The sequence below is a fragment of the Aptenodytes forsteri genome, unplaced genomic scaffold (assembly GCF_000699145.1).
Source record: "Aptenodytes forsteri isolate BGI_AS27 unplaced genomic scaffold, ASM69914v1 Scaffold292, whole genome shotgun sequence".
Taxonomy (NCBI): domain Eukaryota; kingdom Metazoa; phylum Chordata; class Aves; order Sphenisciformes; family Spheniscidae; genus Aptenodytes; species Aptenodytes forsteri.
Genome location: NW_008795435.1, coordinates 1434458 through 1461024, shown reverse-complemented (window position 1 = coordinate 1461024; position 26567 = coordinate 1434458). Strand labels below are relative to the sequence as shown.

Sequence of the window (26567 nt, the reverse complement as noted above, 5' to 3'; positions counted from 1 at the left end):
CCGGCCCCACAGACTTGTGTGTGTCTAAGTGCTGTAGCAGGTTGCTAACCATTTCTCTTTGGATTAGGGGGGCTTCATTCTGCTCCCCGTCCCTGTCTTCCAGCTCAGGGGGCTGGGTACCCGGAGAACAACTGGTCTTACTGTTGAAGACTGAGGCAAAGAAGGCATTAAGTACCTCAGCCTTTTTTCTCCTCCTTTGTCACTATGTTTCCCCCCCTACATTCAATAAAGGATGGAGATTGTCCTTAGCCCTCCTTTTGTTGCTAATGTATTTATAGAAACATTTTTTTATTGTCTTTTAAGGCAGTAGCCAGATTACATTCTAGTTGGGCTTTGGCCCTTCTAATTTTCTCCCTGCATAACCTCATGACATCCTTGTAGTCCTCCTGAGTTGCCTGTCCCTTCTTCCAAAGGTCATAAACTCTCCTTTTTTTCCTGAGTTCCAGCCAAAGCTCTCTGGTTTGATTACATTAGTCAGGACCTGTCCTTCCATTCACTTCTATTTATTTGCCTTCTGTTTTCAGTGATTCCATCTCGACTAAAGTAGAAAAAGACAGTATGAAAATATTCTGGCTTTCATCATTCTTTGCCCAGTTGCTTTGTGGTAGACAATGCCATAACACAGGTTATCTGGAACTTCCATAGACGGGAGAGGAGACAGGGCTTCCAGAAAATAAATTGCTGGTGAGTGATTTCAAGGATGCAGACAAATGGAATTGTGCATGCTGCTGTTATGCGGTGGTTGGCAGTAACAAATACATACTATACAACCATAAAGAAATAACATCAACAATGGGTTTTGAGCAGGGAGGCTTTGAATGGCTTTGCTTGCGAAAACTCTTAATGACCCAGGAATTACATTACATATTGCTTGAATATGAAAATTTATTTCTGATTTGAAGAGGGAATGAATCCACAGATCTTAGTTATCTATTACAAAGTCATTTGGTCTGAATAGTATTCAGAGCTGGTAATGTCACTTAGTAAAATCCCCACGCTTTTTATGCGTTGCACACATGCGTACTGTATGTTGTTTACACACTCCTGAGTATACACAAGTTTCCTACTGAGTTTAGTATTCAGTGTAGTGAACTACTACTACTGATTAATTACCTAAAGACATGAGTGCTTCTTACCGACTAAGATCTCTCTACAGAGCAGGATGAGGCTCATAAAAGAAGTTGTTGAAAGATGGAAAAATATTAGTTCTGCCAATAAGTCATCAGTTATGGATTTCAAATTTTGGATTCGTTATGCTAAACTACATTGAAACAATCAACAAAAAATAGTAGACAGCTTTTAACCTTTCAGTCTCTTGTCAGACTTTAATCAGACAAATCTACTGTATGTCTTTTTTCAATAAATTTTGAAATCAAAGGAATTTAAATATTAAGATTAATTTCACAGCAAGAACATTTTGCAAAATACCACCTTAGCTTTTTGGATAACTGCTATAATCATTTGGAAAATTCAAGGGATTGGCAAGTTTGAAGATCAAGTTATTTTCTCCAGTATAAATCTGATGCCCAGTGAAATCTGTAGAATTAATCTATGTTTACATTAATTTAGCTGAGTGCAGAAATCAGCTTTGTATTTGTACTCCTTTTAACAACAGGTGCTGGAAAATTGTCAGTACTTCAAACACAATCCTGCTTTTCAGGTCTTATATGCATAGTTTTCATTTTTCCAGTCATCTAGAAAAAGAAAGAAAATGGAATGAAACTTTATTATGTTTGATGAATTGTTTTCATGTTTTGCTAGGTTATGAAGGTGAGAATTTGATGAAGATCTTAAAAGACATTGAGAACAGCTCAGAGATTTTGCTAGACAGGTGGAAATTTGAAGTAATACCCAATGATAAAGATGAGAAAGGAGACCCAGTGCCTTACAACATCATCAATAACTACTTTTCTATTGGCGTGGTAAGACTTATGCTTATCCTTAAGTAATTTTCTTTTTCTGTTTTGTATAAATATTTGCATTGCATGTCTTCAAGTGAAGAATTGTTGGCTACAGATCATTTACAATGTTATTTTGCTAGTGAAATGAATACATAGATGACTGACAGCAATTTACATAAATTTACTTCCACGCATTCAAACCAGAATTATTTTTCAGGACCTTCTACCTTCCCATCTATAAAGAAGATATTTGTGTTGTTCCTAATGGTTTATGAGCAGCCATAGCACTAAATTTAGACTGTCATTATGAAGCTCCTATAAAAATATAAAGGAAAACTAATCACTTAATAAGAACTCTTAAGTAACCTTTTCCGTTAGTATTCACATAATCAGAACTGTTTAAAAGTAATTAGCATTCTTTATTTCTTCAGGGAAATTTTAAATAATAAAATAATATTTTAAAAGTATATAAAAAGTATTTCTTCGTTCTGTCTTATGGGGATATGTACAGTTAGAATGAATTATGAGGAAAAGGGGTTTAAGAAGCTGTTCATGTTCTAGGAACTGCATCTCCAGCTTGTGCTTCTCTACGGTATCTCATTATATCTGCTATCCACTCTGCATATATGAGGGAAATTAGGTATGTCCAGTCTGACTTTTCAGCCTTTTGCTTTGGATATGCTTTCAAACACAAGCAGAAGGGGGACCATGATGAGGTCCAAATTTCACAGAATGAATAGTTCATAAATAAGATTTTTAACTTGGACACAAATGAAGTCTACTTAATTTGGGAACACGCCCTCCAATAGCTAGCACTGGCTGTTCTGAAATGAACTTGTTCCACATACGTTACATGAATTTGTATATTTATTTTTATAAAAATCAAAATCCACTTTTACAGGATGTCTAATTCTGCAATCCAGTATTTCAAAATGCTACAGAAAAGTTTCAAGGAAGTACCACATACAACATTGCAAATCCAAGGAAATCAAGGATGTGTGCTTAGTTTATTTGATCACTGTGCTTCAGCATTAATAAGGTTCTGCCCCAACTTTAAGTGGTCGATGAAATTTTTACATAGTAATTGCAGTTGTGTAATTTTGATACAGTGCCTATCAGCAGCACGCAGAGACCATCTATTCCTTAGAAACATCGCTTGGCTTCCTGTACTGTGTAGTCCTAAATGCTGAAAAAACAATTAATCAGGTCTCCCCAAGGTTAAGATATTTAAGTAATAAGAAATTGTTGTTGAGTTTATTTTTTTTTTCTTGTATAGTTTGGATTTTAGCCTCTGTTGTTCAAAGCAAGTGCAGAGAACAACTAGATGCAACAGAAATAACAGAAATTAGTATATAAAAGTACATAAATGCAAAGTATATGCACCAAAACCAGTGCAAAATTAAGTTCATAAATAGGAGAGAAAGTGCAAAGGAAAATCTTTGGTTACAGGAGAAAAATACCATGATAACAGAAAATGCCCAGCACAGGGGGACATATTCAGTGACTTTGTCAAAAGGGAATATCGATGCTAAAGCTCACAGATGAAGAAAGAAAATAAATGTGTTATACTAAGGAAGCAAGCAAGAAGTAAGAGGGAGGAGGGATGAGATTTTACACCTGTATATTAATACAGTGCAACTCAAATGGTTTCTAAAATGTAGGGTGCCACCACATGTAAAGACACAGCACAGAAACAGGAAATCGAATGCCAAGTAGATACTGGGACATCTGTGAACGTGCTAGGCTTCAAAGAATTCTTTAGCATTTTTCAAGGGAAGAAAACAGAATTGCATTCAAGAAAAAAAGTTGAACTGAAATTATACAGTGGCAAGATCATAATACTGTTAAGGACAATGTAAATTGCTTGTAGAATACTGCAGGAAAATAGCCGGCTCTATACACCAGGCTCCATGGACAACCAGAAGACTTAGTTTTCAGTTAAAAACTTTAAATTCATGAATTTAATAACACAAAACTTATGATTCTTCACATAATAGAAGTGTGAGCACAAGAAAATTATACCAGGAATGGACAATACAATATATTGCATTGAGAAAAGCTTTTAAAATTGTAAAATTGCATTTTTGGAGGAGTAAGATCTGCTAAGTTTGTCATACATGGAAATATACAAAATGCCTGCTTCTCAATTTCATTGGTGTGAAAAAGACAAAGCAAATGGAGAAAATCAGAAATTGGATTTTAGACTTGCTAAAATTGTGTCATTCATATATTAGGTAGCATTCATATTAACTCATAATAACCCTTGAAAAGCCAGGCAAAATGTTTGTCTATGTAAATAGACAAAGTACTCAAACTTGGCTACAACTAAAGTAAACCTAATTTCATAAAAGCAAAATTGTTTTCCGTACTTGGTGCCTAATACAAGCTTTGGCAAGTACTGAATTGGGAAAGCAACAGTCTACCACCATGTTGCACACCAGTCCATAGCTGCTGATACCCAAGAACATAACTGGAGTCAAGCCTATAGCAAAAAAATACTAGTGCCGCCTACAATGTTACATTAAGAGAAACCAAAAGGTTTGATATCATAGATGGTGTTATTCATAGAGCCATAGAAAATCATTGAGTCATCTATCCATTCCTCTCCCTAAGGTAGCGTCAGTGGCACTTGCCTAATTCTGACAGATGTTTATCCAGTTTGTCTCTAGAAATACAGGAAATTTGCCTGTGATGACCTACTGTATTACTTTGTTGTCCTTACTCTGAAATTTCTTTGTCGTATCTGACCTGAACAGTATTGGTGTAGTCTGGGCCCGGTCATTTTGTCCTGTACAGAGTGGAGAAGGAAAACAAATTATTCCATTCCTCTGTTAAACTACTTATTACCTACTAGAAGGTCTATCAGATCATCCTGTAGTCTTGTGCTCTATAGCCTTTCTAGCTCCAGTTTCTTCAACTTCACAGAAAATGGTTTCTAGACATCTGATCATATGTGTCACTTTTATCTGTGTTCAAATAAAACATGAGAATTCAATCCAGTTAATCCCTTTGGTTCATATCTCTCTGGAACCATAGTGCTCCCAATTAGACACAATGCTGCAGTCGGTGTCTTATCAGCTCTGAGTGGAAAAGAGAAATTAATTCATGCCTTGCTGAGGGTACCTTTATTAAGAAAAATTAGCCTTCTTAATATTAGCATGAATTTCTTTATTCATATTTGACTTGTGATTCATTGTTAATTTCAGATACTATTCTGAAGAACCACTACTTCATATCTCATTTGGGTTTTTCACAGGTGATTCTTCCTGCCTACATGCAGAAACTTACACTTAATTGAATTACACCCTCTTTTCATTTTTACTGTTTCTCCAAGGCACTGTGAAAACTAATGGTAACCTACAACATATTGCACATTGCCTCATAGATTCATGTCAAATAATAAGCACAGTCTCTAATGCAATATGAATAGAACCTCCTGTATGAATTTTGTAACTGTATGGCAGAAATTGTATTTAACAACAAACAATCTCAATTTATACTTACAAAGGCCAGGGGAGTAAAACTCAATAAAAGTGTGCTTGACATGGGGCTCTTACTGCTTTAGGACCATAATTCAGGTTGGAAGGGATCGCAGGAAGTCATTAGTCCAATCTCCTGTTCTAAGCAGGGTCAGCTATGAGAGCAGGTCACATTGCTCAGGGCTTTATCCGGTTGGGTCTTAAAAACCTCCAAGGATGGAGATGGCACTGCCTCTCTGGGCAACCTGTTCTGGTGCTTGACTGTCCTTACAATGAAGATGTTTTTCCTTATATGCAGTCTGAATCTCTCGTGTTTCAACTTACGTTCTTTGTCTCCCATCCTCCCATTATGTGCCACTGTGAAGAGCCTGGCTTTGTCATCTTGATAACCTCCTCATAGGTACTTGCAGGCTGCTATTAGACCTCCGTGAATCCTTCTCTTCTAGCCCGTGAGCCAGGTCATCCAGCCAGTCGGGTTTTTTTAACCTACTTTCCACCAATCAAGACCATAACATCCCAACTTGGATACAAGAATGCTGGGGTAGACAGTGTTCAAAACCTCACTGAAGTTGAGCATGACATCCACTGCTCTCTTCTCATCTACAAATCTGGTTTGTTTTATCATAGACAGCAATCAGAAGGCAATTTACCCATTGGAAGGAAAATGATGCGCTAAGTTGAAAAGGAATGTTTTACAGTAGTATGTGTGTATGTGAAAAGTTTGTTTAGTATGTTCAAGCCAAAACCGGCATTTTTTCTACAGCAGTCTCTCAGAGGTCTGATATGTACATAAGTGTATGTACTCTATACGATGTATAAGTACAGGGGAAAAAGTAAGAAACAAAGTGAGATGTAATAGCTGAATGAGTATGTGCAATGTTCAACCTGATGAAAGCAGAAAGCACGGAAGAACCACACAAAGCATAAGCCAAGCTGTGTGTCAGTTTCAAAGCAGGAGCTAGAAAACATCTAAGAGCAATGTAGAATAAGATAAAGATTTTTCAAGTGCTCACATCCATCATTCTGTCAGGATGGCAAGATACCAGGAGAGAAGTTCCATCTGCTTCCCAATAATACTGGAGTCACTGAAACAAGCTAAATATCCAAGAAAAATGTGTATTAAAGCAGTCGAGTCATATTTGCTTTAAAAAAAACCCAACAACCTCCCTCCCCCCAAAAAAAACCCAACAAAAAAAACCCCAACAACCTCCCTCCCCCCAAAAAAACCCCAACAAAAAACCCAAACAAATGGAGCAAAACAAAAAAATCCCTCCTCAAGAATATAGTAGGACCATCTGAAAATGGAAGCTTGTCTTGGAAAGTCACAGATTTGGTGAGCTGGACAAGCATAACTGATAATATTAGAGGACAGATAAGGAGGCATGATAGTGACAGGAAATGTCAGGCCAACTGTCAGTGGCGAGTAAAATTACTGACATATTTTGGAGAAATAAAAAGTTCTTTTCCCCATAGTCTACACAACCTGCTTTAATAGTCATACATTCATGCACTGGGTTGATATTATCACAGTGATCATCAAAGACAGAGTTCAATAATGTTAGTATTGGTGTGTTATTCCAGACTGTATTCTAGACAATGGGCTTGCAGTGCATTTCTGCAATTGTTGCAGTAATGGAATTTCAGTCATGTCACATTTAGCTAACTTGCTGAGGTTATAAACAATTTACTTAGAGGGAGTGTGTGCGTAGACAGAGTATGTCAGCTTGTGCATAGTATTTGTCGTGGTTAGCCTTTTCCCCATGGATAAAACAACATAACTTACGCTACTTTCTTCAAGCACTCAGCTGCTTACCATTAATGGTGGGTCAACATGCATATGTGGACAGTGACTTCAGATAAGCTTGTGTACTGTAATACCCCTGCACATCTGGTTTATTTTATCCTAGCTATTTTCCATGTCTGTATCCCAGGCCTGTATTAAAAAAACCCCTGACTTCACTAATCAATTTTATAGCATAATGTCTTAGCATAGAGAAATGTTTTCACAAAATCCAGTAATAACTCTTCGGTTCAATGCTTGAACTTAACAACCCACCCCCCAAAAAAAACCCCAATCAACCAACCAAAAAAACCCCATACTAAACCCCTATATACTCATGACTGTATGCCTGCATTACTCTAAGGGGCAAAAATAAGAGGAAAAAAGTGGATATAGATACCCCCAAAACCAAACCCTGTTTTTGCAAACAGTTGCTCACAAGTCTAATCTCAGATCTTGCCAGGATCAAACCATTTTCACCAAACAGTCATGCAGTCACAACAAAGCATAGATAACATTGTTAATTACAAAGTGTACCAGTGGATGGGCATATATTCCATGAAATTCACAATAAATGTATCCAATTCAAGTACACACAAAACATATAAGCATGGAAGATGGTGAAATACTCATTTGTTGAGTGAGACCTGAGCAGTAGGACGTGGAAGATGAACGACCGACAGTGAGGCAAACTCTCACATAAAACCAAGAAACACAAAAAAAACAACTTCAGAACAGTCTTTGTTACCTTGAGAAGGACCTGCATCTGCACCGTCATCAAACCATGTAATGGCATGTTCAAAAACTTTACATAATACTAAGATGTGAAGAAACAATCCTTTTAAGCTTAGGGAAAAGTAGCTTAGTTGTCAAGCAATTTTAGTTAGATAATAATTAAAATGGAGTGACTGTCAAGGCTATGCACCTTTTATGGGCAAGTTATTAAAGAATGTTAAATATGTAGGGAAGTTACAATGCTTGTTTTTAGTGTTTCTTAAATGATTGTCTCAAAGTGAGACAAAATGGGTATTTCGATAAAAGCTTTCTCAAAGAATGCCTCATTAAATGTTCAGTTGTGATTAAACATTAGAAACCTTGACTTTCACTAAATGCTTGGTTGAAAAGAGCACGTGGAAGGGGGGAGAAGCCATTTACATACTTACGGATAGGAAAGATGGGAGAGAGAGCAAGAAACCTCTGCTACTTAGGCTTGCTGTGCTTTCTTTTCAAGGTGGATACTCAGGAGAAATGACTCAGTGTCTCTCTCTACCTGGGCTTTCTTCAAATACTTAGGAGTGGTAGGAGGACCACAGGAGTTCTAGGAACAAGCCATGGACATGCAGGATGGAGGCAGAGTTGTGTAGGCAAAATCACTATGGAGGTTTAGGGTTTGAATTAGTTGAATAAAAGCTCAGAAATAATATGAGCTAGGCAAAGTCCATTCACTGATATGATTATAAAGGATAGGAAATGTACTCATACTCTTTTTTAAATCCTTTTTTGTAACTCACTTCCACTTGGATTAGTGAAAAAAAGTTCCTGGAAAATTGGCCAAAATGTCCTAATTTTCTAAGTCTGGCAGTACTAGCAGTGCTGTAACTGCCACACATTCATTGAAGATTAAAAAAAACCAAACAAAAACCAAACAAAACCCCCCAGAGAAATTAGGCAAAAATTATACCGGAGTCCTTTAAAAAAATCTCATTGTTATTTGATATCTTACAATGAACAATTCTGATTCCTAAAGATAGGTGAGTACTTCAGAGGCTCATGGTAACATCCTTGACGGGAGCAAACAGCTGTAGGCCAAACCAAAGGCATAAAGGTAGTCAGCTGGGTACCAAGCATCATTCTGCAGCAGTCAGCTTTGCTAGACCCTGATTTTTTTACATTTATTATTCAAACAATTTGAAAATATTAAAAAAAAAAATTAATTGTACTCAGGTAATGACTGACCTCAAAAAGGCTAAAAATATTTAAACCAAACAATTCATCTATTTCCTATTGACTTCCTTTATAGTTGCTTACAGCACTTTGTATTGTTTTCCATTTTGTGGGTAATAATGCTGAAAGAAATTATGAATAGGTTTGCATTGCTGTTAAGATGAGACTCCTAAAGTAGGTTTTCCAGAAGCAGGCATAATTTTGAATTTACTGTTCTACCACTGAATTAGTTTAGAGTTTAGCCTGTATGGAGCCAAAATTAGGTCAGCATGAATCAGTAGTGAAAATCTTTAACCATAAACATTTTCTTCCTTTGTTTTCTTTCCCTTTTTTTACCTTTTAAATAAATCATAGATTTATCTGGTGTTAATAAGAGAGAAACTATTAACAGAACTGTTTAACTATCATTTGAATTTTTCTAACTGCATAGGGTATTACAGAGCATATGCTAGTAAGCCCCTTGCAGCTCTGTAATTAAGAGTGTTGGAGCATAAGAAACTGAACTTTCAAAGATCTGCATTGTCTTTTAGTACAAGTTTGTATAGAAAGAAATATTACCCAGATAGATTTTAAGGCAAATTATACTAGCTAAAGTGTGGTGCAGTGCAACCTTCCCTATGTTAAAACAGTAGATACCATTCTAAATGAAAGCAGTTCTCATTGGTGTCAGTACAGTATTCAAGGTGTAAGAGTAAACCAAATGCTATAGTATGATCGGTATTTACAGATAGCAGCTGTTAAGATTGTACTAACAACCATTGTGTATCCTTATGTTTAACTAGAAGTGTTCTGTATGAATGATTAGGTAACTCTCTGATTTTCATCTCAATTTTGTTCCTCTTGGGCCAGATTCCATTCAAATTTTAAACTAACTCATATTTTTGACCAAGTTATGTAGCTGTTATATATGTAGAGAACATACATATTCTCTCTGTTCACACTTAGGTGTATTGCCTAATGGTCTGGACAGAAGGACTGCAAGGGGTGCTGCTGTCTCTTAGTGTAACAGCAGAGTCCCTTAGAGGCTTACATTCTTTGTAGATCCAGAATTGCTTGTCCCTTGTCTAGGCTGATCAGCTGAGTGCATGCTTTATGTTTGAGCCTACTTGGGATCTTTGCTATTGGTGCTTTTCTTCATACATACCCTAAAAAGTCATTGTCAACAGAATCAAGCTCCTTAGGAAGCTTAAAGCTATGGCTAATCTTACTCGGACCATTTCATTTGCACAAGAATCTTAAGATGTGGAAAACATCTTATCTGTCTACTTACTGAGACAGGATTTAAATAAGAATCCTCCAACGTCCCTTCAGCTGAAACTTTGAATACATGTGCAAACGCATAGGAGTGGAATGCTCTAGGACAGTAATTAAGACAGTAACCTGGAAGAGAACTGTGATACCCAGATTCCTGTTCTGTCTGTTGTTTTTGTCCATTTGATTAACTTGTACATGGCAATTCGGAAACTTCCACCACTTATGAATGGCTTCTTTTCTAACATCAGTAGAGAATTTTAATGCCAAAACAGAACTTATGCAAGTAGAACACCTCAGTCTTTCATTCAGTTTTTACAACATGTGGTAATCGATTTGATAGCAATATGGTGATATTCTCACTTGGATGATCTACAACAACAATATTTTTTGCAAGTGTATTTAGTTAAGGCAATAAAGATATCTGAATGTGCCTGGAAATGTTCTGTAAGTTCTTTGAGGAACAAGTCAGTATTATATGCTGGTTTAAAAAAAAAAAAAAAAATCAGTTATCAAGTAGAGGGATGTGCTGGTTTTGGCTGGGATAGAGTTAATTTTCTTCATAGTAGCTAGTACGGGGCTATGTTTTGGATTTGTGCTGAAAACAGTGTTGATAACACAGGGATGTTTCAGTTATTGCTGAGCAGTGCTGACACAGCGTCAAGGCCTTTTCTGCTTCTCACCCCACCCCACCAGCGAGTAGGCTGGGGGTGCACAAGAAGTTGGGAGGGGACACAGCTGGGACAGCTGACCCCAACTGACCAAAGGGATATTCCACACCATATGATGTCATGATCAGCATATAAAGCTGGGGGAAGAAGAAGGAAGGGGGGAGGACATTCAGAGTGATGGCGTTTGTCTGGGGAGTGAGCGAGCGGCTGTGTGGGGCTTAGTTGCTGGCTGGGGTTAAACCACGACAAGGGGAAACTTCTTTAATACTAGTCAGTAATACTACAATCAGGATGTGTTCTCTGCAAAATTATTATCACAAAGTAGTAAAGGTCTACGACAAAGACAAGTGTACTTTTATGACACCTAATATGTTACTATCCAAATGCACTATCAAATAGATATTTGCATGGTCGTGATTTAATATCCTTCAGCCTTAACCAGTCACTAAGAGCCTCTTATTCTGCCAGTGGGGAAAAATATGACTGCTTAATTCTCATAATCATAAATTTGAACTTGTTATGGGTCTGCTTCCCCATCACTATACTCTAAGTCGTCAACCTCCACTTCCATTGCATCTCCTTAATTCTTTTTTTTTTTGCAAAACTGCAAAAAAAAAAACTGTAAGAAAAATCTTACATAGAAGCCATATTTTTGGCTTTTCTCATGAAAGAACATTTCATTAGCATCAATAGAAACTTTGGCTATCAGAATTTTTAGTCACAAATACCAGAGTCTAAGTAGGGTTGTTCCTCTAACTGACAATGTGATCCCATCATCTTTTATTTCATCTATGTTATTTTAGGAAATATTTATTTCTACAAAACAGGAGTTTATTATGGTATATATAATTTACAAAAGGGAATGAATTTTAGTTTTGCGGTAGCCACGTATTTTGAAATTTCAAAGCCTCATAGCATTTTGCTGTTCATGGTGGTTAGAGGGAATTTTTTCTTTCCATAGGAAAAAATCCTAAGGACATTTGCTATTTAGGCCCTGATTCAATGCAGAATTTAAATACATACACACACATCTTAACACTAATTCAATGTGACGTTTGAGTATGTGTTTAAACTTTCCTGATCTAGCGAGGCAGTTAAACTTTTGGTTAACTTTTTAACCATTTTCTGCAGTTTCGTTAATATGACTGGACAAATGCACGTTGCTTACACCAAATGCCCGGAATTCTAGTTAATTATTCGAGTGAGATTTGTGGGTATACATAACTAAAAATCATGTTTATTGGTTTGCTGAACTAATATGAATGTAAGCACATGCTTAAGTGATTTTGTGAATCCTCATCATCACTTTGAATGTGCTAATGGAATGCGGTGATATATTGCATTATTTCTGTGCCAGTGAGAGAAAGAACATTTCATAATAAACAATATTATTACTCTGTAATCCACATGACTCTTTTTTCTGCAAAAAGGGTTAAGAGAATGAACAATTCATCTATGTGTGAATGTAAATATAATTTTAAAAGATCCATATTGATATTGGGTATATCATAGCCTCAGTCTTGTAGCCAAATCTGTGGAAGTGCTTGCTCTATCTGTGGAGAGAATTCTGCTCTCTTTCAGAAGGAGTGTGTTCAGAACAGCTTCAATCCCAGATTTGAAATACTATCTTATTCAGAAGTTATTGGTAGTTCAATCTGTAGTTATCTTGTTTAATTTCCAAACATTGCTATCTTTTGCAAATTAGTTATTCTTACAGGCTTTTGCTGTTTGCATGGTTGAACCATCTTTACTCTTTTCAGCTTTTGTTGCTATTGAAAAGCTTCTGCAGAAATTTTGGACATAATATGTGGCAAATAGGGGTGATGCAGGGTTTTTTTCTTGCAGGTGGTTATTTTTTTCATACGGCAGAAAGCCACAAACACATACCACATGCCATGGAAAGCTGGATCTGTAGAATAATTCATAGATAAGGAGCAGTAGGAGCCTCTCTGAAGGTTTCCCCTCGCTGCTGTGCGATGATATTTCCCTGGACATGGAGAATGTGAAATCCGTAGCTAGAAATACTAAGCCTTAGAGCTGGTAATATCTACAGTGCAACACTGCTGTTGGTGTTTCCTGCTAGCTAGTTTCCTTCTACCACTGTGGATTTAGTTTACCTTGTAAATCCCTCTTGCCGTCATAACCTCTTACCATTCATAAGGTGTATCAGGGTACCCTAGCAAGAGACCTGCACTGTACTGCATGCAACATGTAACGTACATTCATGCAGAGAACCAAAGATTCGTAGCTTACTCTACTACTTAATGAATCTTACTACTACAAAAAATGATAGTTTCCCGAGGTACCATTTCTTGTGTTTTATGTATAAAGAAATTCAAATAATTTAGATTATTCCTACTGTTTGTTTGGTTATTTATTTATTTTAATTGTAACGCTAAAATGTGAATGTATGCCAGTCTGTGCTGGAACTTCCTGAAAATATGTATGTATATCATATAGATAGATTGAGAATTGTGTGTGTCATTTCCCTTATAGTGCAGCGAGAATGCTGAGGACTGTGCTGAACTCACTGTAGGTTTTTGTCAGGTTCAGTGAAAATACAGTTCTGTGGGCTATATTTACATTATCAAGTAGTTTGGCTCAGTAGGAATGTAGCAACTGATGCTGAGTCCCTTCTGTCTACAAAACATGCAGTTTGGGAGTCTTAATTCAAACTGATATAGTCTGTTCCCCTGCGATGAACTGTCCAGGCTCATGCTTGTCCTAAAGTGACCTAAAAGACTGGTCATCGGTTTGACCTGTGTGTCGCCCCCCCATATTATGGGAGGAGCACACCGGCCACACTAAATGTGTTTCTGTCCAAAGGTATCTGGCTGAGATGCACCAGTCTTCACTTCAAACAGAATCACAGCAAGTGGGGATGACTGAGAGATTTGCTTTAAAATTTCATGGCTGCTCCAACAGTTTTGCAATAAACCTGAAAAAGTCATATAGGAGTGTAGTGTGTCTAACTTTCACCTTCCTTCTTCCCCTCCTAGTTTCCCACATAGATTTTTTTTTTTTTTTCTTTTGGCATTTTAGGTATCCGAGACTCTCTTCCATTTAACATTTCATGATGAGGTTAGAACAATGCTGCATACCTTGAACAAAGAAAGACTCCCTTGTTTTAGATTTATGAGTAGCTCCTGCACTTGCTATCACTTATTACCCATTTCTGTCATGTAAAATTATTCTTCTGGTGTGAAATCAAAGGCTAGAAAGTGACTTGTTTCCTATAGTCAGTAAAAACTTTAAGAAGAATCATTGGGAGAGTCTTTGGCAGTTAACTAAATCCTTCTCTTTAATTTATAAGGGATTTAGAAAATAGAACAATTTATGGAATTGAGAAGATGTATGTTAAATTTCACGATTGAGAAGGCTAGTTATATTAAGTAAAATGCAATAAGGCATTATAACTTTACTAAGCAGATACTATAAAGGATATTTTGTCGGCAGAAGTGCAGTAAAATGAAACCTGCAGTCCTCTAGTGTTTTGTCTTTGCTTACCTTAGCTAGTACAGATTTTGAGTCTTGTATGTTCAGAGATTTTGCTGGGGGTTTTTGTTTGTTTTGTTGTTTTGGGTGGGGATGTGTTTACATTTGTTTTCATAAAAGAAGGGTCTACAAAGCAGCCTAGCCAACAGCTACTGTCGCAAGCGACAGTTATAAATGAGAGTATATGCCTAAAGACATAATTAATCTGCAATGAGCTCGGAACAGCTCCTTAGCTAAATGCAACTAAATAAGCTACACAGTGTGTAATTAACTTGCAACTATATTAGTCCTAGTACAATATTATTCATTATATATGTAAGTTATTATTTTCTCCATATGAAATTTGTAATATACTAAGTAATGATTAAGAGTTCATTATAGTATTTCATTCATATTATCATAATATAATTGTGATGCATGTTCATTTCGTTAATGCTGTTATTCTTAGTTGTTCTTAAAGAAATGTCAAGGCTATCAGGAAAATATGTTGTGGCTTTTTTGCACATGGACTGAGAAGCATCTGTATCCAAATGAAATTGAAATTTTAGTCCTCGTCTTCTTATTTCTGCTTGTTAGTGATGACAGGAATGTATTGAGGAAAGATAGAAGCCAACAATACTTTATATTGAAGTCAAGAGTAAGGTGAATAAGCTTTAAGGTTGGTCATAAGACTCATGATGAGCTTGAAGTAGGACGAAGCTTAGAGTACTGAGAAAATGACTTGGAGAGAAAAAGCAGAGATTTTGAAGACACGTGAGGCTAGCAATGGAGGTAAATTGCATCTGGAAAAGGAGTTTACGAAGCTGTACACAACATAAGGTGGGCTGCGTGCACACTGATACCTTAACCTGGCTAAGCTGCAAAACATGTGTCTCTCTGTACCCATGTAAAACTATGTGAAAAATAGCTCAGATTTAAATTGTAATCGTTCTGTTTTCATGTGAGGGTTAATCCTGATATGTGTAAACAAGTTTATGTAAATGAGTTACTTTACCAACTTCTCCCTGACAACATCATTTACCTTTTTCCCCGTGCCATTAAGAATCCTGTCTCAGAACTTTACTTTCACAGGTCTACCAGAGCCCTACTGAGTCTTTTCAGACTGCCTGTCTGTAGCTGAGTGACCAAAGAAATCATGATCATGCTGACTCAAGTGCCCATTGAGGACATGAAGTACAGTTATTTCTGAGAACACAGTATAAAAACCAATCTATTACAGGTAACAAAGAGGGAGATCCATTTTATATGCATTTTGTATCAAATGAAATTCATAGATATTTAATTATATACATTTTAGAAACAAATTCTTAAATGAATTCATTGCTTAGAATTACTTAGTGGTTAGAAAATGAACAGTGTGATAGCCATTGGAAAATTTTTCTCTGCCTTTCTCTGGCTTAGTTTAGAAGAACAGTCCACCTGTTGACTACGTTCAAAATTGCTGTTAAAACTAGCAAATTCATTTGAGGTATTGATCCTTTGGGTGCATGATGAATATGGTATGATGCTTTTTCAGCACGTGTTAGGTAGTCATAGGTGTTGTGTTCTCGATGCTATGAGGGAGAAAGATAAATCAAAAAAGAGTAAAAAAGGCATTCTGGCCACAGACACAGGGATAAATAGGAGAAATAAACAAACATAGAATTCTGAGATTTAAAGTGGACACCTCTGCAGATGTGATTCTCTTTAAAAGAGAAATCTGATCTGTGAATTAGATGTTAAACCGGTACGGAGAACTTTTGTTTCGGCATCTGCCATACAGTCATATATATAATACATGTCTGTGCTCAGTCTTGAGCCCAGATAGCAGAGACATTATTCTTTAAAAAAATCCATCAAACACTATTTAGGAAGAAAATTTTAGTTCTGAGAGACTTGTATATATCTGAGAAGAGTTCGTGTTACAAAATGTATAAAAATAACAATGGTGTATCAGCCATTTAAATTATGTGCATTATTGATTTTATGGTGTATGTTATACAGGGGGGAAGTATTATAGGGAAAATATCTAAAAATCTCGGAGACCTAGAGCTGTCTGCCATTTAGCATTATTTACGTATCTAGAGAGTTGATAGCTTAATTGAGATCCCAGTGGTACAAAAATATTCTTTATATCTCCAGATCTGCATGTTTTCTACGTTTTTATGGCAAAGTCCCAAAAGGAACATGATTTAACTAAACTGAAAGTGGGTGGATTTAGCCAAGAAACACTTAGTCTTATGTTACCATCCGAACCAGGTGGAACTAGAGGCAAATTACTGAACATAAGTTATTCCATGTCCTTACTGGAACAATTTGTACTAAAGAGCCTCTACAGACACATAGCCAGGGAACTCTCTATTCACTATTTGTGATTTTACAGTTTCTCCATTTAAACTGGAGTTCTGAGAGTAGAACATAGCATATTCTTTGTTTCTGTGACAATCCCAAGAGTACTTAGGCTTATAATATGCCAAAGAATGGGTCGAAATTGTTGCCCTTATGCTGTCATTTTATATAACTACTGGTGGTGTCACCAAGGCTGGATGGGCTGATGCGGCACACCAGAGTAAAACTCATAGGGCCACACATTTCAGCCAGTGCTTCCCAGTGCATCCTGCTAGGCAGTCTCACCACAGAGGATGCTCCCATCAAGAACCATGCAAGTACATCGACACATACTACACAGTGCACTATGGTCGACTATGCACCCACTTGCACCTGCTCCTTAGTTTAGCACCACCAAGCCACGTACACACTCTTCAATAACCATGTAATGCAGGCAGGGCACCCTTTCCGTGGCAGGCTGTGGTACCATCCTGGTAATGAGGTTCCTGCCTAGAGGGCTGTCCTTGGCATTACATGCAGTACTGCCGCAGTGGAAAGACTGTTCATGCAGCCATTTCGGTCCCTATGGTGATGAAGGAAGAGCTCCTCAGCTGTTGGATTGTCTAGGGCATTCACATAAGCTCCTCTTACTTTTCTGCTCTGGCTTTTCATGTTTTCATTTTCCCTGTACTCTATAACTCCTAATGTTATACTTTATAACTCATGATACGAGTAACTAAGCATCAGAATTGGCACCAGTCACTTCAGAGCTGATCCTGGTATTAGCCGTTTACAGTTGCTGTCTAGAGCTGTTACCCTAAAAATTCTTTGCCACATTTGTCCCACATTTAAAAAGTAATTAATCCATATGTACTGCATGTTACTGCATTACTTCTTTCTTAGGTGTATCCTTGGCACTCAAACAATTCAGGTAATCCAGAACGCTAAAGGAAATAAATAGCAGAAGTCCTGGTGTCTGGAGAAGCAGATGCAAATTGGGATTCTATGGACTTTTAAACAACTAGTATTTGGGAATAGCAAGATACAACAGATTATATAGATCCAGCTTTGCCAATCTTGGCCAAAGGGAAAAAAATTCAGTAAAACACACAGCCCGGGAACTCAATTCTGACCCCTACAGAGCTTGTCTAGATTGTTGCAGCATTCTGATCCCCTTAGAGAGTAGCAGGAAAAAGATCTGCTGCTTTGCATCTGTAAAATCCTATAGTTGGTGACTAAGAGAACTCCTTTTGCCATTCTTCCATCTTAGGCAAACTCCATGCCAAGGGGATGATGTCAGATGTTCATTGACATGTTTCCCTGTTTGAAAAGGTTGTCTGTCACCTGACACATCCGACTGATACATCACCTACCTGAAATATCCAACCACGTTCACTTCTGCTTAGGGTTACAGGGAAGGAAGCATCCCTGCTTCCCAAACAGCAGTGGTTGAAGAATCTTCAGGGAAGTGAATGTACCCAGCCATAAGCATTGATGCCTGGGTAGAACTTGGGTAATACTAAGAATAATTTGTCTTTGGACTCTGGGTTTCTACTTGCCTCTCTTGATTTCAGTGAGAGTTTTGCTATGGTGATCCTATTTCTTTTGTTCTGTCACTTTTACACTGAGTATATTACGAGACTGAGAGGAGGAAAGGCTCTGCTAATGTCTGGAAAAAATGCTGTGTTAAGCTGAAAAGAAACATGGTGGCAGGAGGGTTCTTTGATAGTTCTTCAGTTCAGGAAGATAACTATCAGTTCAAATACTGACTATTTTCTGCTTTCATTGCAAAATATCTCTGAAGAAAGTTCAGCATTTTTTGCAGGGAAAAAACTAAACAATGGGGGTCTAATGAGAAAAAAGTAATTTTCTATTATCATTTTTGAAGTTATTAGATTAATAAGCACAGCCTTAGTTAAATGACATTTCTCTTCTTAGGAATGTTATTGACATTTTGATATGAGACAGAGAGACCTTTAATGAGATCTCAATCAAAGGTAATATTTTTATAATGATACATGAATTCATAAATGCTAGTCAAATAAAAATGCTGTAGTCCATTTTGGCCTTCACCTTATGGAAATCTGTACAGGTCATAAGATGAAAAAGCTCAGTGAATGACGACTAATACTCTCTCACTTGACTGTCTAATTATGTCTGGCTAATTGTGTGAGTTAATGTTTGAAGCTGAATCTTGCAATGTAACTTAATCCATCACCCAGACAAAACGCATGGAAAAAGATATTGAAATTTTCTCCTTTGTTAGACATATGATCTCCTTAATGTTTGAGTTTTTGGTGTCTCCCCTTCCCAAAAAAAAAAAAAAAAACAGGTGTTAGTTTAAAAAAAAAAAGGCAAAATTTATGTAAGCTGTTTGTTAGCTACCAAAGAAATGTGCAGACAAGTAGACAGATCCTTAAAATTCCTGTTTCAGACCTTTGTTTTTACTAATATTTTTTTGTTAGGAAATGGTTTGGTTTACTAGTTGAAATTACAGTCTCTTACGTTCTGTAGTGGCTTCAGAGGGCAAAAACATATTAAAAAATCAGCACAGTGCATTAATTTCTTCACTACTTGAAGAGAAAAGGAGGAAAGACGTATGAACTGCTGTTTCATCTCTGCTTCAACAGAGAATAAAGTTTGACTGGTAGAATCCCTGTTACTTAAGCTGTTTTTAGGGATAGAGCATAGACACCAAATTAACATCCTTGGTGATCTGAACCTGTGACAATATTGAAGCCTGAGTCCAGTTATAAGCATTTTGACACCAGTGGCAGAGAGGGAAAATGATGAGGTCACTTGCCTGTTAGCTTCTAGACACTACAGACGATAGCACTTACTAGTACTTTTCAGCAAATTCCCAACCTCAGAGCACTTGGAAAAGAGGCAGATTTCATTATCTCTGTTTTATTCATAGCTAAGGTGACTTTTAAGAGGCCGTTCAGGAAGCCATGGGTAGAACTGGGAACAGAATCAGATCTGTTGAGTTTTAGACAATTTTTATCTAGAAGGGAACGCTGCCTCCAGAGTACTTTCATCTTGAGCTCTTAAGTCCACTCCCCATGTGTGGAATAAAATTTTTTTTCTGCCATAACTTTCTTTGCATGCTTTGAATTTGTACTATTAAGTACAGATAAAACAGTGATGTTATTCTTGTACTTTTGATCATCTGCAAGTAATCTGTGCTGTGGATTTTCCATTACATGGGTAAAGATATACATCATGCTGTCTGAGCATGAGCCCCGAATCAGAGCAGCCTTCTCCATGTAATACTGTTCTGTGTGCGCATACCAGATCAGGTCAGAGATTGCTTAGGGTTGCACAGTCACAGCATCACTGACTTTTCTTCTTCATTACATCTTTTTTCTCTGTGTTTATAGCTTAAACATACGGTTTAATCCAGTTCTTTCTTTAGTTAAGTTATCCCAAGTCCAGATATTTGAAAAAAATGCCTTACAGTTATAAATTTTGACCTAAAAATTTATTTACTTTGTTGTATAATATATAGCCATATAATCCTTCTACTCTCACAATGTCTTCAAAATCTAAAGAAAATAAACTCATTAAAATATTTCTTTATGAGGCAAGAAGGAATATCGTATTTGGGATTTTTCAATTTCTAGGCTAGACAGCTTTTGGAGATAAAATGAAGAGATAGTAAACGGGTTGTGGTTGTATTTTCGAAACCCTATTTTCAGACTTCTTGTTACTCGATCTAGCTTTATCTGTTTGAATGAGAGAGGCTACCAATGTCTCAAGAGGAAACTTTCCTTTTCGGGACTTCTGAAAAGCTCTGAGCCACTTCAGTCTAGTCAGATTCATCTAATTTTAACATTTAATTCTGAAAATTTCATGCTACCACTGCCAGACTCTTTTCATGGTGGTGGTGGTGGTGGGGTGGGTTGGTTGATTGGTTTTGGTTTTTTTCTTTTCTCCCCCCCCAAATTTTAGGGGAGAAAAAATGTCCATGCCAGAAAATGACATGAACAGCAAATAATCAGGAGGATCAATATTTCTAAATTGTCAGATGAGATTTTAAAATGAAGCTCACAATGCAAAGCAGCACTTAATCTTGTGTGCACAACATTAGATATCAGTTTTGCCCATATGGCACCAACGTGTGTATATACAAACAAAACAAAAAAAATTAGGGGGCTAATCAGTTTGGGTTCTTGTAACTTTTGTTGCCACAGTATACCTGCATTTCATAAGCAATTGTCAAAAATTTAAGTAACTACCTTACCTCGTTTCATTTTGTAACCCCAGAAGTAAGTACACTTGATGCCACTTGATTCGCAACTACATTCATGTTACTAGTTATCCCTTAAAAATGGCTCTCATGAATAATGAAAATAAATCCCCTTTCTACTCCCATAGCAAGAGGTTTTAAGTGCTACCACCTGGCATCTTAGCGAAAGATCATAATAAGCATGTTTTCTTACAATAGTTCATTGAGATGGTACATGGCAAGAATGAACAAATTTCCACTCTTAGAGCCAAATTAGAGGCTCAGTCTCTACTCAGGCAAAAATCAATAGCAGCTTTGCCAGACCAAGACATAGATGGTTGTTCTTGGAAGCATGATTTATAAAATCCTTATTTTGTCTTTACTACTTCTGTTCTTGTTTGTTCTGTAGGAAGTTTAAAACCAAGCCGCTCTTGTTTCCCCACTGTGTGTTCGGCTTTCTTTTCTATTTTATCCATATATCTATCCTATCTTCATTTGTATTCAGCCCTTCACTCTTTTCCCCTCTTCATGGTTCATTCATTTATCCTATAATGCCCATTTATTATTACCTCATCTTCACCACTCTCTCTTTTTAACTCTGTCACTTATCTGTCACTTCTGTGTGACAGGAATTGTTCCTGCTTAACACAATCAGTTTCTAATTCCATTTAGCTAAGTAGGTTCAACTGCTTTGTGTGGACATTGAAGCAGTTTAAAAGTGGCTAAAACAGTTTTAGCTTAACCCAATTAAACTAAATCAATTTTGACCACTCTTTAACCACTTTAAAAGCAACCACACAAATGAGTGCATCAATTTTGTCTAAATTAATTTAGATAAATCAGCACATTTCACATCTGTAAACCCTTAGTATCCCTTTTCCCATTCTTTCTCATGAGAACACAGAGTCCCACACGTTTTCTTTTTGTTCCAGTACTCTAATCTCTGGACCAGGCAATTCTGGAATACCTCTGAATTTTTTTTTAGATGAACAGCCTGCAAAATACAAAATTTCAGAATACAAAAAATGTTTTCAGATGAACTCTGTCTCATTGTGCAACACTGTGATTAACTCAATACTAGGGCACTAGTGATTAAGTTCACTATCATTAATTAGTGTACACTTCAGCCTGTCGGAAAGGTTAGCAGGGCTTCTCAGATACCAAATATTGGAAATTGCAAGGGCAAATCTCAAGGAATAAATTAATTAACAAGTATGTTATCTGGATCAACCTTAGTCTTTCCCCTCTTCCCATTTCTTGGGCGGTAATAGCTATTCTTATCAGCCAATATTAAGCGTTGTCTGTTTTAACACTAGAAATGAAGCATGGGAATTACAGTTAGAAGACTGCGTACCCCAAAGCAGCAACCCTGAAGCACTAATTGGCCATGTTCAGTAATCACTTGAATATAAGTTGTTGCTAGGAAGGCAAATGTGATCCTTGGATTTCTTCTGAGGGGAACACTGAGTAAACATAGCATGCTCTGGATGCAGACTTGGTAAATTTGTCCAGCTGTGGCATCCATATTTCAAAAAGGATGTTGAAAGATTCAAGGAAGTTCAGAAAAGTGTGACGAGAGTGGTTCAGAAGGTTTAAGAGCTTTATTGCAAAAGACAGTGAAGAGACAACTTGATCAGTCTAAATGTACCTTAATGGGAAGAAAATATCTGGTAGTCAGCAGTCTGTTGAGATAGCAAAGATCCTCAAAATGTAAGCTGAAATGAGACAAATCAAGGTTGGACATGAGTCACTGAAACTTAAAAATGAAGCAAATTAATCAGGGAGACAATCTGCTTACTTTCATCACTTCGGCTTTCAATTCAAGACAGTACCATTTCTGGGAAAATAATATATAGCTCAGGAAGAAATGTTATTTATTTATTTAGGAATGGCAGTGTTGAATGTTATTTCCTATTTAGGCAGGAAATCATAATGAACTCTGAGTAACCGGTGAATCCTTAGTTAGTGGGACCTTTCCCACATACTTCAATTACACCAGGAATTCCCCTTCCAAAGGAAAGAAGGATGGGAAGCAGCAGCACAGAGGTGGGCTGCTGCTGGGGCAGCCGGGGCTAGTCCTTCCCGTTCTAGCCTGCTGGAGCTCCTCTGGCTTCTCAGTTCCTCTGTCTGCCTACGGTCGTTTGCCGCTCCAGCGTACATACTGCTATACTGCTGCACATGTATAGCAAAATAAATTTCAAATGGCAGGGTAGATATACAACTCAAAGGAGGCATAATCTTTTGAAAGCAACAGAGTTGAAAAATATTGCAGTAAGTATAATAATAAGACTTAAGTGTATCATAGTATAAAATAAGATACAATATTATGATGATGGCGTCACAATGACTACAGTACTTATTAAGCAACCTTTTCTTCATATGTAATACCGTGAGTTTCTATTTTGTCTGCCAGTAATCACGAGAAGGAATTTTTTATGTAAAAGAAAATGTGTGGAAACTAGTAGGCAAATTTCCCATTTCTTGCAAAGCTAAAATATATGGTGGTTTGATGTTTAAAAATCTGGCTTACTTGATTTGAACCCTATTACATATTTCTTCATGGGATGGTTCATAATGTTCCCAAAGTAATGTCAAAGCAAATACTTTAATTAAAAAACATTCCATTCTTTAAATGTCGTCCTTGATCAGATCATCTCAGCCAATGTCTTCAGACTTCACTCCCTTTTCTGTTTGAAATCTCCTCAAAAAGTGATTGGAGTTGATAGGTGCCATGTGGGGCTTCACTGGAGCTATTTAAAGACTGCTGAATTTAAAAGGTTCAATTGATTCATAGGACAATTTAGAAGTGGGGTTAATAGCAAGAATAATTTTTTAGTTCAGAGAAAAAGAATAATTGAAAATGCTGCAGAAAAAGAGCACGTACATATGTGAAATTCAGTTGAAAAGCAGCATAGAATAATTATAAGGTCTTCCTCACCCTTGGCTCACTGCTTAAACTGTGTGGAGCTGTGTCGTTTTGTGTACCATTTCTCTTTAACTGTATTTGAAGTTAAACAGCATGTATGGTGTCTTTTTCTGTCAAGAAGAGTGACAGCTTCTATAATTCCCTTGTTTCACAGAGTATAAATATTCCAATGACTGTTTTGATGCATACAGTCATTGAGTTTTAACATGTATATTTATTGATTGCCTTGTTCTGATAATTTATGGTCAGCTGCCAAGAACAACTAAGCCTTGCAGTTAAAGATGTTTTTTCAAGTTAGACTAAAAAAATAAGGTTTCTAAATGTAAAACACATGTAAGATAACACAGATTTCTTGTATTTGGGTGATAGAAGCAGACTGGGCAATTGATAATCCCCCGAGAGGTGACCTTCTGGAAGCCCCTGCCTGTCATTAATTTGCATAAAATTTCAAATGCAGAATGCAAACACTTACGAAAGTGCTGCTGAGGAATTTCTAGCTGCAGGATGTATTACATAGCTTGGCTGGTCAGGTCAAGCTAGAAGATTGCATACTGGGCCCTATATTCTTCTTGAAAATATGTAGACATTTACTCCTTGTGGATGGAATATAAAATCCCCCTGGATGGCTGCAAAAATCTGCATTTTCTGCTGACTTGGATATATGCACACATATATACTGAACAGCTAACCAGTTAGAAACGCCCAGTGGATTTAGGATTCTTATCTTTGGGAAAGTTTTATTGCACTTCCATTCCTGATTTAGCTCTCAGTAGCAGAAGCAAAAATTGGTATTGTTAGTTGAAGTACTGTAACAGCTACAAGACTCCAAGGTCAAACTGGTAGCTAGTGTCTCAAATGGATGCAAAATGCATGGTAATCGCAATGAAAAAAAAGTAGACTGTAGTTTTACTTGCAGTGAGGCTCTTTGTAATTTAGTCAGTATATAAAGATGTCTTATGTCAGTACAAATTTAGTGAAATGGTTAATAGGGCTATAGCCCTTTTATTCCCAGTGCTGTGCCCAGAGCAGTGCATATCTTAACCTTAGTGGTATTCAGCAAATTTAATATCACAAACATTTGACTATGAAGGCACAGTCTTGTTATGTGTAAAAGCTGATGATAAAATTGTACATTAGTTTGTCCTGTTTTAGAACAGGAATGAAAGTTTGTCTTCTCCTAGATAAATACATAACATCATTATCACACTTGCCGAGGATAGCGTTATTATGCATTATTATTTATAGCATCTGTAGGCTAAAGGACTGGAATATTTTAAGCTTATGGCCCCATCAGATAGAGGAGAGAGTTAATACGTTCCTCTCCTTATTGCTTTTCTAGCCAGTTGGTTGAAACCTTATGTTCTGCTTTGTCCAGTGTTGTGGTTTAACCCCAGTTGGCAACTAAGCACCACACAGCTGCTCGCTCACCTACCCCCCTGCAGGATGGGGGAGAGAATCTCAAGAGCAGAAGTAAGAAAACTCGTGGGTTGAGATAAGAACAGTTTAATACTCAAAATAATATTATTATAATAGTAATAATAATAATAATAAATTGTGATGGAAAGTAAAACAAGGGGGGGAGGGGATAGAGAGAGATGGACAGAGAGAGACACAAAAACCCAGGGGAAAAAACAAACAAACAAAGAAACAACTGATGCAACCGCTCACCACCTGCTGACTGACGCCTAGTCAGTCCCCGAGCAGTGATCGCTGTCCCCCGGGCCAACTCCCCCCAGTTTATGTACTGAGCATGATGTCACATGGTATGGAATGTCCCTTTGGCCCGTTTGGGTCAGCTGTCCTGGCTGTGCCCCCTCCCAGCTTCTCGCTGGCAGGGCATGGGAAGCTGAAAAGTCCTTGACTTAGTATAAACACTGCTTAGCAACAACTAAAACATCAGTGTTTTCTCACATTATTCACATGCTAAATCCAAAACACAGCACTGTACCAGCTACTAGGAAGAAAATTAACTCTATCCCAGCCGAAACCAGGACATCCAGTCATTACCACCCTTGAATGTGCGTGGCCCAAAAGCTTGATGGAAGGGAGAACCAGGGTTTGTTTTCTCAAGTTTGGGTCAAGCTGCAACCTCTCTGGAAATTGGCACTTTTATGCCACAAAGGGTAAGATGCCTTATAATTTCATCACGAACCTTGCCTATGGACTGTTGTCTTAGGTTCTGTATAAGCTATTGCTTGCAAACACATTCCTTCGAGGATCATACAGAACTTGCTTGGGTTTTTTAAGGGTTTTCACAATAATTTTTTGTTTGAACCAGACTGTATATATTTTGTTTGTTAAAAGGGAAAACAAACCCAAAAAACATATTAGCACAGTTCTGTTTTCTGTGGTGTGCTTATAGTGCTTATATTTAGCTCTCACAAAGTCAGCCAGATAAAGTCAATATTTCCTAGAAAAAACAGGGGAACTTTTTTCCACCCAGACTTTCTAATGAACTAAAAGCTTGTCCCTTTACCTGGCCGAAGTGTTTTTAACTGTGCTTTTAAATTTGCACTGACATAAGACATCTTTATATACTGACTGAATTACAAAGAGCCTCACTGCAAGTAAACCTATAGTCTACT

The 26567-nt window shown here is 37.2% G+C and overlaps 1 protein-coding gene across 1 annotated transcript in view; it reads left to right on the top strand.

Moving 5' to 3' along the window:
- Positions 1–26567, top strand: part of DGKB (diacylglycerol kinase beta) — a 331298-nt gene that overhangs the window by 125730 nt on the left and 179001 nt on the right. Inside the window, exon 20 of the mRNA XM_009281041.1 lies at positions 1762–1922. Within this exon, the coding sequence (XP_009279316.1) occupies positions 1762–1922 (161 nt within the window). The remainder of the gene's footprint in view (positions 1–1761; positions 1923–26567) is intronic.